The following is a 14,648-nucleotide window of genomic DNA, read 5'->3' on the forward strand; positions in this document are numbered from 1 at the left end:
AGCTGAACTGCAGTATATCTTAGAGAGAAGCTGACTGTAATGTCCTTTGACCACATTGCTTTGGATCAAGCCAACTGCACAGATTTATATCGACCCCTCGGCCTCTGAATGCCCACAGTAATTCATCCAACTGTAACATATCCACAAATCTGGAATAATGAAATTATTTCCATTCATACCCTGAAAATATATATGAACATAAACTCATACATACACTCACTAATATGTATGAAATATATTGACTGCAAACAAATAAATCTATCTATATAAACACTCATATACATACATGATATTTACCAATTATAAATTAACACTGTTCCAAAAAGGACTGAATGAATAAAAAAATTAACATTGTGCAAATAGTCACTGAAACAAAGTCAAGTTCAGATAGTTTAGGAACTTAGATTGATTAACTGTTCTGCAGGCGTATTCCCGTTGTTGTTCAGATGCAACTGTACCACTAACTTTTTTTGTTGCTTACATATCATCTAGACAAAAGTTTGTTCTCCTTTGAGGCTGCAGGGTTTTGTTCATTGTCCAAGGCCACTGTAGACGCAGCGTATGGTAGCATTAGATACTGTCCATAGAGTAACTGCATGCAATCATTAGCACAGTCTGTTTGACCTTTTGACATTTGATGTAGTTGCTGATGTGAATGCATTGTGGGGCACAAATACTGGGTGAATGATTCAAACTACTTACTACTGCTCAGTAAATCTGCACAATTGACACTGTGACATTTACAAAAAGAAAAAAAAAAAAACTTGTTCCAGAGGCGTTGTGTCATTTTGAATGACAAATCCAGACTCAGGGTTCATGCATGCGTGGTTTTACAGGCTATATCTGTTGTGCATTTTCTTTCTTGATTTGAGGGCACCCTTTCCCCCTAGCAGCTGTTATCACAAAAGGTAGTGTGAGTCAGACAACATTCTTAATAGCAAAGGAAAAGCAAGGTAGCACAGAAGTATTACACACTTTGTGGTATATTTAACACTTAAAACTGTAGCACTCAGCAGTATTTAAGGTTAGACCTACATAAAAAGATCTATTTTTATTCGAAACATGTAGTCAGGCTGATGGCTGATAGTTTTAGCTTATTTCCATATTTGTCCTATGCCATCTCTTGACCTGTTTTTAACATCTATATGTAATCCAGGAAGGACCTGGGGGCGAGCAGCTGCCTGTTTCCCATGGACAACAACACTGTGGTCACCTTACTGTGTGATATAGTCAATAGAATGTTTTTCTTTTTCCCCACATTTTCCTTAAAATCAGTACAGACAACAAAACAACATACAGATACCAGAGCAAACAATATATATATATATATATATATATATATATATATATATATATATATATATATATATATATATATATATATATATATATATATATATATATATATATATATACATATATATGTGTGTGTATATATATATACATATATATATATATATATATATATATATATATATATATATATATATATATATATATATATATATATATATATATATATGCGTGTGTGTGTGTGTGTGTGTATAAAAGCATTCTCTTCTGTCCCTGTTTTTCTTTTTTGTGTAATTTGTTTGGTCTTGCTTTTTGTGTACACAGTTCAATGTCCAGTTTGTGTTTATCTCTCAGTACCACAAAACACAGTTAGACACACTAAAGCTGAGGCTCAAGCCAGGACCCTGTCTTTTTGTTTCTTTTGCTGTTATTTGAGGTTTGTGATATTTCCTTTTCTTTTCTTTTTTATTACTTTACATGGCTTATCTGCCTCAAAATGCTGTTGCTGAATTGTTCAAAAGGCAACAGATTCACATATTATAATAGCAAACATCTAGAAAAGTCCATTCACAAGACTCAAAGCATGATGTGCATCTCAGTGCAGATGTCTGTTATAGTGTTGTCCTTTCACGCAAGCAAACGTCTGCTTCCTGTCTCAGACTCTGATCACTGAGGTTTGCTCCCACAAGGGAAACAATCAGTACAGAGCTTTACAGCCAACCTGGGAAGTCACTCAGAGCTAGGTGAAAGCCTCAAAGATCCAAATTCTTCATCAGAAGTGGCTCTCCACATTCTCTTTATGTGTCTCATAGCATTGCATCTGATCTGTAAGGCTGATATCCTCCACTGGGCTGTAGCTGCTGATGGTTCCCTCCTGCTGCTGGGAGACAGACTTGTCCATGCCCTTGTCGTGGGCAGTGCCATTGTGGCAGCCGGCCACAAGCATGTGCTTCTCTTCGGGGCTACAGACGGGGACAGAGGATTTGGCAATCTCCGAGAAGTGAGGCAGCCGTGAGACGTGGTTCAACAGGCTGGCTGTCTTTGTGTTGGGGGTATTGCTGTAGGTGTGGCGATACTCCTCCTCAATGTTCCTCCCTAGTTTCCACCGCTTCCATTTCTTTAGGATCTCTGACTGCACCTATGTTGAGTAGAAAACAAAATGAGACATTAAAAAATTGATAATAAAAGTAAGTCTTCCAAAATTGTAGCACAAATGAGGAGACTCACTTCTTTGTTGACAAAACAGTATAAGATGGCCACCAGGAGACCCTGAGGAGACACCAGGCACTGGATCAGTTCTTATAAAGTCATGACAACTAAAATAATAATTGACTTAATGTCTTAAGGCTGATAAATCACCCGTATAGTTTTTCCCTGTTTATGCAGATAATAAAAATGCCGGTGTTTATTCAGTAAATTTGCAAGTTAAGAACAGTGAGAACTCTATTTGGCAGCTCAATGTTTTTCAGGATTGTCTAGAGGCCTTGATTTGTTGTTGGTTTACCTTCAAATCATAATAAATAAAAGCATAAAACTGATATAAATGATAACATGATTGGATAAATATAATAAAGCCTTGCTATAAAGTTGTAACTGCAAGGAAATGTGGGAAGAGATGATCAGTTTTCACTGCTAAAGGACATTATAAGGGATCACTGAAACTCCTTCCCTCACTACTTCATCATTGAGTCATTTCACGCAGTTAGGAATATTGCAAAGTAAAAAAAAGATGACGTGAACTTATGTTCCCTTTTTATGAATTGCCACAACTCTTTTTTTTCCTTTTGTCGTCAATGTCATCCGTCTTTATTAACCTGCTCATACTTTGTTCATCTTCAGGTTGCCATCTTTGTTCCTTCCTGTTTCTCATTGTCCATATCTGTTTAAACATGTTGACTTTTGTTCATCTTTGGATTTATTCTTCATATACGTCCTGCGTCCTCAGCACCTTTTGTTTAGTTGTAGAATGGTTTTCTTTATATACCAGGCTGTGTTTGGAAATTGAATTTATGTTTTCTTCATACACAGTACATGTCAGAAATCACGTTCTGAGAATCATCATCAGTTATGTCAAAATGAAGTTTTGCCTCCACAGTTTGCTGGGCTTCGATCCTTTTTGAATATCATTTTTATAGTTAGGGATACAACATTATCACAAACTACCAGCTAAACCTTCACTGCACATGTTCTTTCTTAGTAACATAGTCAGAACAAGACCATCTGTTGTCAGCAAGCGATGCAATCCATCTTCCTTTTCTCTTGTCACTTTGTCTGCAGTCTCTTGTCTGCCCACACAACCTGACAGCTGTGTAGAGAGGTGCTGGAGTTAATATCTTCCTGCAGCCATGTCTCAGAGAAACACTGCATTCCTACCATTCGCTTTGTATCTATGTCAGTGGATCACCCATTTTCCAAGCTCATCCGGTTTATTGAAACCTAAATCTTCCACATCTCATCATCAAGTCCCGTGACCAGGGCTCCTTTTTCCCTCAGTCAGCTGCTCCCACATGTTCACAAATTTTCTCTTGGCATGGAGAGAGTTTACACATGTTTAAAAGTGCGAGAATTAACAACAGATATCCTTAAAGCAGTGAGGCCAAACCACAGAAGAAATTAATTTTTTAAAAGTTTCTTCAGAGAAAAAAACCTCACAGAAAATCGTAGATAGCTCTGCTCTGTTTATGCTTTTCAGCAACGTACACAGCTGTGTAACAGGAGAACCAAACTGTTCTCTGTAGCCTCAATGACAAATCATCCCTGCATGTGTCACGAGATGGGCATACTGAGACAGGGTTGATGCAACGAGACAAATCACAAGCTGAGCTTGGAAGCAAAACTCTCCAATACACAAGAAACCGAGCAGACAGAGGTGGACGAGGCCGCTCTCACACTGAGCCAAACTGAAGCAGCAGTGAGCACACAAGTGGTGCTGCTAAATGCCAACATTAAATGGCTCATGCAGCTGATTTCCATCCCAGACATAATAGCACAACCCCTGCAAGTTGACAGGGTTGGTTTCTGGTTACATATGAAAGCATGATCATTTCAACATGTTATTTTGTAAATGGTGTTCCAAGATAAATGTAGTGTTGACTGTTGGCTTTACTCATGTAAAAACACAATATAGGATTGTATAAAAAAAAAAAAAAAATCATTAAAAACCTTTTTTTTTTTTTTTTTTATACCAAAGATGAGGCTTTAAATAAACTTGAGAGGGACAACATGTGCATTTAAGTAACATCTGTTTCAGGATTAAAACCACACAGCTGCACTTATCATCTTTCACTATGGGACATTATGTACATCCTACTCGCTCTTTCTTTCTCTCTGTGGCTCATCTGTCAGCTGAGTTCCCAGGGCTTAAAAGTCTCTTAAATGTCTCTTTCGTTACATCTCACTACAATTCACCACACTGTGAAGCACTCATTAACAGTATGCATGGTATATTTTAGTATGTAAAGATAATGCTTCCTGAAGGTGACCAAATGTATTCCCTCATAATTTGGTGGTTGGGCTTCAACATTTTGGGAATCCACCTTGTTTTTAGCTTTTTACTTTCATTGGGACCCTTATTCATAATTCATAATCACGCCGATCAGTTTCCGATATTGTGTGTTCATGTGGTGTGATGAAGCAAATTAATGTTCAAAAGTGAAAAATCCCTTAATTATCAAACCTGGAAAGAGGAGAAGAAAAGATCAATGAAGAGCTTGGTGAGGCGTAAACTGATGGTTTTCTTTGTGGACTCATCTGTAACAAAGATGAAGACCACCTGATGGATGCCCAGCAGTGGGATCAGAGTTAAAGTCGACTTAGCCAACCTGAGATGTAGAAGAAAACAGATAAACAGACAGAAAGTAACACTTCAGTAAGGAAAAAAGCAACCACAAATTGCTGCAAATAAAAAAAAAAAAAAAAAATCTTATAATAAATGTTTAACTTCTGAACTCACCTGAATTTGTAATCTGTGTATCTCATTTGGTGTGCTCGAAGTTTGGATACAAGAATTTTGATGATATGGATAAAGATGAGGAAGTTGATCTGTGGAACACAAAGACATGAGCGTTACATGAAATAGTTTCAGTGACCTGTAGTCATGGAGATTCCAGTTTATCACTGGAAAAGAAACTGGAATTTCCCAGTGATTTTATTTATTTATTCATTTATTGCAGCAATTTAGAAAACTTTCAAAGTTTGAACATACAGGTGCAGGTTTTTTTTTTCCCCCATAGACTAGACATTGTTTCTGTGGCACTGCAGCCCCATCTTCTTTTTAACCCAACATGATGAATCACACCGAACAGTTATTTGACATCAACACAGTCTGTGAGATCATTTGAACATTTCCAAGTTGTGCAGCTTTTTTTTACAAAAACATAGTCTGTTTAGAAGTTCTATTCGTTGTTTACTTGGTACTTATTTGTTCCCAGAACCTTTACTGAATTGCTGCTCCCTTCACATGGACTCGAGCTGATATCACTTAAGTAAAAATAAAATAATACTGTTTTGTGGAAGAAGCTTTAAAATGTACTTATTTTAAAACTGCTGCCCCTTCCTGTTGTTTTGCCTTATTACTTTCATTTTACCACTTTTTACTTGAGATATTTATCTTGTTGTTTTATGTTTTATTAAGGCTTTCTCATTCAACTGAAGTCTTAGGTAACCATTTCAGGATTTGTCTCATTTATGTGTCTGTACATGTATTGTGTCATAACTGTGTTACTGCTGTCGTCTTGGCCATGACTCTTGTGCGAAAGGATTTTTCATTTTGATGAGACACTTTTCTGGTAAAAAGAAGTTAATACATTTTTAATACAGGAGGGAATATAGAAAAGAAAGAAAGGATGAAAGAGAGAAAACAGCTCCCCCAATCGTAAATGAGCCGTCACATTGAGCCGACTCAATAACAAACGACAAGTCTTTAATGATGTGAGTTTTGATTTTGAGTAAAGGTCCAAGACAACATCATAAAAAATCTGCTGCTGCTGTCTAAATATATAGGTCATGCATAAAGCTGTCTTTACAGAACCCAAAAGGTATTGTGAAATTGCACACACAAGAAAAAAAAACAGTGCTTCCAAAGAAATGTGTTGAACCAAAATACTGAGGAACTGTCAGATGTATTGCACAACCTCAACAGATAAAGCCCTTATTACGTTCAAGTAAATTTAGGACACTGGCTAAACGTTTATGAATTATTTAGAAAAATATCAAAACATTTAAGTGACATATGCACTATGAGATTAAAGTGCAGGCACCCTGTATTTGAGCTTTCTTAACATGCAAGTTTTTGGAGAGGAGCTGAAATTACTGATCCTTAATATGAAGAACTTTCTCTTCCAGAAGCTCAAATGTAAATCATTTGTAAATTATTTAGAATATTTTAAATGCATTTTGATTGTTACTAATATTCCTGTTTAATGACATACGTAATTAGATGCCAGAAAGTTTTTTTTTTTTGTTTGTTTTTTTTTATTCCAGTAGTGGACATGAATGTATAATTGGGTCCCCTTCTGTTTTTCTATGGTTTGTTTTGACTGCATTCTACATTTTCACATATTTCTGATAAAGCAGGTCCTTACCTGTTAGGATGGAAACATTATATTTGCCACAAGGGGTGGATACAATTTGAAAGTCAGCCAGGAACCAATAATTTTATTTACTGGATGTAGCGTTGTACTGTAGTTTAATTAATTCTCTACCCTATTTTTATGTGTTTACTCTGACCCAAAATAAAAAGAGAGAAAGCCAGGAAAAGGGTGACACAAAAGTCACTTTGAATGTTAGACTTTCCTCGACCCAGCCTACTTTGGTAGACAATTTGCATATGTTTGTTCATGGTGCAGTGGAGTGGATAGGATGAGGCTCAGGGTGCAGCAATGGAAAATCAGAGACTCTGCAGAGGCTCTGCTCCATCACAGCTCAACATGTCGACCGTGCTCAGCACTGACAGAGCGCAGGACTCTTCAAGAACGGTCAGGGCGGGACAGTGTTTACTAGTTTCTAGTGTTTCTGATACTGGAATAAAACCATATGGCAACCATATCTATGTTTGTCATCCACTAGTAAAAAACACTCTTGGCATATTAACATCCAGATTTAAATTTACTTCAAAAGAATAAGTACAGCTGATGCACAGCAAACTGCAATACATACATGCCCATTAGAATAGAAAAGTCATTATAACTTGATAAACACTGTTTAATGGATGAAACTATAATCTGACTGTAACATAATGATGGGACAAAAACATGTATGCAAAATGTTTGCCATGGCACATAACCTGAAGCTAGAATAAAGGCTAATCACTGGCTTCCACTGATGTAACAGAAGCTAAAAGCTGTTGAATGTGTTTGGCAGATTACAGGGATATTTTGTACACTTGGATTCAGTCAAATGCAGTAAAGATGATTGGATGCTGCCCCACAGTAGTGACCCGTAATATTCAAACCTTTGGAATGGTAAAGAAGTGGAATATACTGCAATTACGAAGTGAGCTTTTTTTTCAGTGCCTGCAGACAAATCTTACTACAGAGGGACCAACAAAAAGTATTAAAATGAAGTTTTTGGTATATTAATATGTAAAATTACATTTAGGCACCTGGAAAATCGGTAATAGTGCACTAAAGGTATAATCAACAATTAAGAGTGGAAACCTGATTTTTGTGCATGTATTTTTCATGAAACTGTAACATATGTTTGGGAAAACATATCTAAATCTTATATTTTTATAATTGCTTATAATTACAGCATGAGCAGAAGATGTAAAACAGCCTTTCAACATAATGGTGGGAACACTTACACATTAGCTGGCATTTAAAGAAACAGTGGGTGTCCATCTGATGAAAATCTCCTATGATGTAACCTTTAATGATTTAATTTCTAGCTCATCAGTTTAAAAAAAGAAAGACAGAAAAAAAACATAATGTCCACATGTTTAAACCAGTAGCTGCTCAGGATTAAACAGACAGTATGAAGATTTTCTACTGCGATTGTATCCAACAATACAGGAGAATAAATACCCATGGTCATGACAAAAGCAGCATTTTTAGAATTCAATGAACATATATAGTAAAAATTTCTCCACCTTTCTAAAAGCATGCACTTTAATTACTTAGACTGTAAAGACACAGTGAGCTGTTTCTATATATGTGTCTATATATGTATACATATGTCTATATTTTTACACAAGTGGATTTTTAATATTTGTAGAGAATAAAGCTGCTGTGTTTGCTTAAGTAGCAACATTAGATGTTCTAACAAAACAACAAGCACACATTAAAGAGTTTAATACTTTGTGAAGTTTTCTACTCTGATGTGCAGCTTAAAAATGGTGGGATCAGCAACAAGGGAAACACTGAAATGAGGTCCGGCCCTCCCATTCCTCCAAACAACTCAAACACAGGAATTCCTGTGGGATACAAGCCACTTAGCAGGACGATTAATGCATGGAAAATGCCAGGATGTCTGGTTTCGTGTCGGAGCAGCAACAAGTCAGAACTATGTAAATGCTCTCAACCAACCCTTGCAGCCTTAACTGGTCAAAATGAGCAATAATTATATTTATTTATTCACCCCAAAACCAGTCCTAACATACTTCCCAGATGTTAGAGCTGTAGCACAACCAGCCCTTTTCCACTTCATGAATAAACCAACTGTGTTTAATATTGCATAGTTTATGATTAGGGAGAATGTAGTCAAGTGGAAATGCAACTATGTTGTGATGTACATGTGGGATTTACAGGTGAATAGGCTTTTTTTAAATGCTGACTTTCAAAAACAACAACAACAAAAAAAAAAAAAAACAGCAGCCAAGAGATAAAGCAGCAGACTGAGAGAAGAAAAAGGAAATTACCACAACAGCAAGCAGTATCGGCGCTCTGATTATCCACCAGTAATTTAGGTTTATATTTTGCTCCCAGCACCTGGAAGTGAAAAGCAGCAAAGAAAATCAGTGAGGGAATATGAGAAACATTTCCTCTACTTATCATTAAGTACTGCATGTGCCCGCTCTGTGACACATTATTTGTTGTACACCGTTTTGCAGCTCCTGCTAAACTCCTGCTCACTCGGAGCGGTGAGGAGAGATGTACCCGCTTTGTGTTTTTAAAGCATTACATAACACAACAGTTGCAATGTTAAGCACTCCATTTGCTGTGGAAGAGTGCCAGGAAAAACTTTGCATTGAAGAAATTTTGGATGTGGAATGTAAACATGTAATTTTAAGACGCTGCTAACATCACTGTTGACTATATTTAGCAACTAACAGAACATAAACCACTTTAGTGATATTTTATTTTGTGCTGCTATCACAGAGAAATACATTTTCAATATTTTGAAAGACAGGAGAGAAACTTACTCTTGATTTTCATATAAATATTTAACAACCACCCATGGCACAAGGAATATTAATGGTGTACCTGTAGAAAAAAAAATACAAAATGTTTACTTTGTACACAAGTACCAGAAGCTTTTTGTGTGTTCTGACTCAGTTGCATATAATTATGTTGCATCCCTTGACTTTACTTTACTAGTGGACAGCTCACCCCAGCCAATGCACAGGTAGATTTTGAAGTAGTTCCTCTCTGTGAACACAGAGATGACCAGCAGGTTGTGGAGGTAGATGCCTTCCACCAGCAGCCAGTAGCTGTTGGCCATGATGCTGTACTGCATCATCACCACGGCGATGCGGCAGCTCACTGATGTCTGCAAGAGAGCAATGAGATGCACTTCACCAAACTATCCAGCTTAGAGACGTTAAAGTGCTCTTCAGCTGATATGGATGGTGCACAGCAGTGTCACAGTGGGAATCCCATTCTGTTGATGGGATTCAGACTTATTGATTGCAGCACACAAGGTGCAGTTATTACCATTTCATGTTGTAATGATTATATTAAAATAAAATCATTCTCTCTTTGTTTATTTACATTTTTACCATACTAAGCAAATCATATTTACAGCAGGAGATGTCATTGTGATAATCAAATCAAATCAAATCAAACTTTATTTGTATAGCACTTTTCGTGCTTAAAAACAATACAAAGTGCTTTACATTATAAAACAATTTACATCAAAATAGATAAAACACTAACACACATACGCATCCCCTTTCACCCACCCACAACCACCCTCACCCATGCCCTATTTGCCCTGTAACAGTTAAAAGAAGATGAATGAATGGCCAGGTGCATTTGTACCAGATGTGCACCAGATAAGGAAACGGTATTCTCAGGGAGCCTCTACACAAAGGGCTACCCCCAACCAAGACCACCCAGGCCATCACCATGGGGGCCACCCGGGTCCGGGCAGACAGGACCCACGCCACAACCGTAAAACTGCAGCGCTGGATCCCGACCCACCAGACAGGGACAGCCCCCACAGCAACACCCATGCAGTCAGAGCAGGGGCAGCCCTCGGCGAAGAGGACCCCGATGAGGAGAGAGCTGGAGTGATAACTAAACAAAAATAAAATCCATTAAAATAAAATAATAAAATCTATACTATGTAAATCAATATATAAAATATATAAATAAATAAATAAAATTAACTAAAAAGAAAGATAAATATGGGTTAATATAAGAATGTTAAAACTTAGTTATAAGCTAAACTAAAAAGGTAGGTCTTGAGCTTTTTTTTAAAAACATCAACAGTCTCTGCAGCCCTGAGGCTAATGCTAAAAACTCTTTGATAGCTTTTTTTTGTTGTTGTTGTTTAGAATACATTATATGCACAAACATTTTGGTCTATTTAGTTCCTAATTTAACATTAATACATCATTGCCATAGGTTATTGTATTGCCGCAGATCAATACTGACTGCACTGTTGAACATCAGCTCCACTGGAGGCATAGATGCGCTGGGGAATCCCTGGTCCTGGTCTCTGCTGAGGTCCTGCGATGTGTGGTTGGCCTCCAACAGAGCATCTTTGATAAGGATAGATAGGGCTCGCAGGATGAAGGAGGCAAACAGATTCATGTGGATGTTGTTCCTCATGCAGTGCAGTTTCCTAGCCAAAAAAAAACAGCAGCAATGGTATACAATGTTTTTCCTTTTTTGTATCCTCTGTGAATTATCATGAGATAAACAGCAACTTAACATTTTTAAACTGCACCAGTACTGAATATTCAATGCTGACAATATGTTATAGAAGTCATTTGCAGTGTTAATTATTATTACCTGAAAAATATAAGGATGCCAAGAGCCAACACCAAAGCCACCAAGGATAAGGAATAGCCCACTGTGTACATGATCCTTATATGACCATAGTACTGCTGCAGATTGAAGAAGTTTTATAACGCTATTATAATAGTTTAGTTTTAATTTGTTTCTCTGAAATGAGTCATTAAAGTTATTTTCTTACCGGACTTGGATCATGAGAATCACACTCGGTGGTATTCTTAATAGTCACCCACTGGCCATTGGCATCACATTCCTGGTACACCATGCCATGGTGAACTACACACAAACACAATGTGCATTCGGTATTCACACTCATTTGGAAGGATATTCTAAAACCCCATTTAACACACAGGATGTTTGCAGAAGCTCTTGCCTCTTTTACCTTTGTGATGCCATGGCAAATACCACGGGCATGACACGCTGACGGTGGTGTTTGGTAGTCCATCAGGCCAACAGGCATAATTGTCAAATGTCCTATTGCACACAAGGCCTTAGGTTTAAAAAAAAAACAGGAATGTGGGGGGGGGGGACAGGAAACCCGGGTGAGATTGTTGCACTCATTAAATACTATCTTTCTCACAATAAAGCAAGATATCTTTGAAGTGACGGCTCATGGAAGCCATTACTATATAGTCTTTCATCTTATAATCACAGTCCTTCATATTCACTATTCCATGTTTCATCCTGTCTCTCATCAGAGAACACTGATTGTTAGTGTATATACAGCGACATGTTCAGGTGCACAAAGTGATACATACTGCATCCTCCACTACTGCTAATCTGCTCTTAGACTAATGGACCAACAGGAAGGGTACATGATTGATGCAGAGTTGCAGTGCACAAAGCTGCAATTTTGCACTGTGTGGGAAGTGGTCTATTTGAAAGTTCGAGCGACACAGTTCTCTACTTTGTGCCAAAGCAGACAGCATGCTAACAGAAAGTAATGCAACTGAAGGGCACCGTTCAACATGTAGTCAAACACTTTGTTGATGGAGCGAAAGGGAGACGCTTTTCATGAGAGCAGGAAGTTTGAGAGGTGCAGTAAATGTACTGGGAACGGCTGCAGACAGAGTGACTTTGAAATGATCTGAACAGGGAGTCAAAACTCCGGCTGCTTCATAGTCGGCAACGAAACTATTTTCTGCTTTGCTGCCACAGTGCCACAAGAAGATGATAAATATGTACTATCATGCATATATCATACCGGTACTGGGTGGAACTTTACTGTTGTTACGTTCACACTCTTCCATGTACAGTATCCAGCTTTCCTTCAGCTTATCCAGGGTAGCAGCAGGAGATACCTGAGGAGAGGAGCGCACACACAGAATAAAAAACCCCCAGTAACTTCCAGGTCTGTTTATATATATACATACACACATATATATATATAAATATATATATATATATATATATATATATATATATATATATATATATATATATATATATATATATATATATATATATATATATATACACAACCTTATAAAACCTTATTTTTTGGTGCCTTTTAAACTAAATGAAAATATTTGCATTTTTGTGTTCAATATATGCGTACATTTGCATGTGTGTGAGCTCATGGAACCAACCTGGATGCTGCAGGAGACAATAAGCATTGCCAAAAAGAGAAACAGCCCTGACATCCCTTATTCCTGCTGTTGGTGCTGGGAGGGGATACTGCAGGATGGGGAGGGGTTTTCACCTCATAAGGGGGCTTATCTACACTCGCCACACAGCCTGGATGACACAGAGACACACAATCCATCAAGGCTCATTGCAAACACATTAACTCAGCTCATCTTGGCCATACTTAACCAGATGACCAAAACAGGAAAAGGCTGGGTCATATCTGTCACAATGCAATTATACCAAACTTAGAAGGTATGAAAATACAGAGCAGTAAAAGTCAAACGAAGACAGTCGTCTTGTTTTACTTGCATCTAAAACAGTTTATCAGTTTAGGGGAAAAAGAACACCCAATAGGAGTGTGACCAGACACATTTATGTCTTCTTTTTCACAAGGCAAACCTGTAGTTTGAGGCAACGTGCACCTGAATGATGCAGCAGGACTACCTAGAACTGGGATGTCCAGAAAATCAAGCACAATGCCAAAAGCTTCCAGGAAACGCTGTTTCTTCCATCAGCAAGCAGATTGCAGTTCAGAAAAGCCGCACTCTCTTCCTTACTCACTGGCTTCACTTTCATGTTGCAACCAATCAGTGTTTGGTTCAGCATGTGTTAGTGTGTGTGCCAGAGGTCACTCACCTGCATACTGATTGCGGCATGACTCCTGAAACATTTGTCTGAAGCTGGAGAACGGGACGAAATCTGAAACGTTTCTGCAAAAAACACCTTGACCATGGAAACATTTTTGGCTAAAACGTTTCAAATTCCATTCTGTTCCAGTCTTGTGGCTGGTAGGAGGACAGAACCGTATTTCGGTGTTTTACTTACACAGGGTAAGTATTTGTTTAAGTGATAAGACCACAATGTGTCACGGGAGATGGACAAGATGTAATATACGGTATGTGGTTGAAAAAGACTTCTAACTCAGGGATCCCCAACCCTGGTCCTCAAGGACTGGTGTCCTGCAAGTTTTCCAAGTGTTCCTGCTGGAACACACCTGACTCAGACTCAGACAAGCTCTGCACATGTCTACTAAATACATATTGATTTGAATTAGGTGTGGTGCAGCAGGGACACCCGGAAAACCTGCAGGACACCAGTCCTCGAGGACCTGGATTGGGGATCCCCGTTAACTGACGGTGTGATAAAACCTTTCAACTCTTGAATACAACAGTATCTAGGCTTCAGTCACAACTTACACACACTCCCTATACACCACACAGGTCTACTGGAAGTTGACTTGATAATATCTAAACCAAAGAGCCATGTTTTTCTAAATGGCCTGTTCTATGTAATAACCACTGGATGCACTCAGCATTAGCAGCAGTACAGACTGACTGATTGCAGTAGGTGCCTGAGGGGTCCAGGACATAACTACTGTCGTCTGGCTTGACATTGGGTGAGGACTAGTCTGCCGTAGATAACAGCGCTCAGTGTAACACTTTTAATGCCATCAGACATGTTGTGGTCGTAAACTAGCTTCAGCCACTCTACTTTTTACAGCAACATTGTGTGCTTAAAAAAAACAAGAGTGTTTTCTTTCTTTTTTTT

At 38.0% G+C, this 14,648-nt stretch overlaps 1 protein-coding gene across 1 annotated transcript; it reads right to left on the bottom strand.

The window, feature by feature from the left end:
- Positions 1-2,065: 2,065 nt before the first annotated feature.
- On the bottom strand, positions 2,066-13,114 carry gcgra (glucagon receptor a; the record flags this gene model as incomplete). Its single annotated transcript, XM_079253087.1, has 13 exons — positions 2,066-2,431; positions 2,521-2,562; positions 4,970-5,114; positions 5,246-5,334; positions 9,149-9,218; positions 9,653-9,713; positions 9,840-9,999; positions 11,109-11,298; positions 11,469-11,563; positions 11,653-11,747; positions 11,854-11,961; positions 12,676-12,772; positions 13,061-13,114. 13 exons carry the CDS (start codon positions 13,112-13,114, stop codon positions 2,066-2,068), a joined length of 1,572 nt encoding a protein of 523 aa, XP_079109213.1.
- Positions 13,115-14,648: the final 1,534 nt, after the last annotated feature.

Source organism: Telmatherina bonti (assembly GCF_933228915.1).
Source record: "Telmatherina bonti genome assembly, chromosome: 14".
Classification (NCBI taxonomy): Eukaryota; Metazoa; Chordata; class Actinopteri; order Atheriniformes; family Telmatherinidae; genus Telmatherina; species Telmatherina bonti.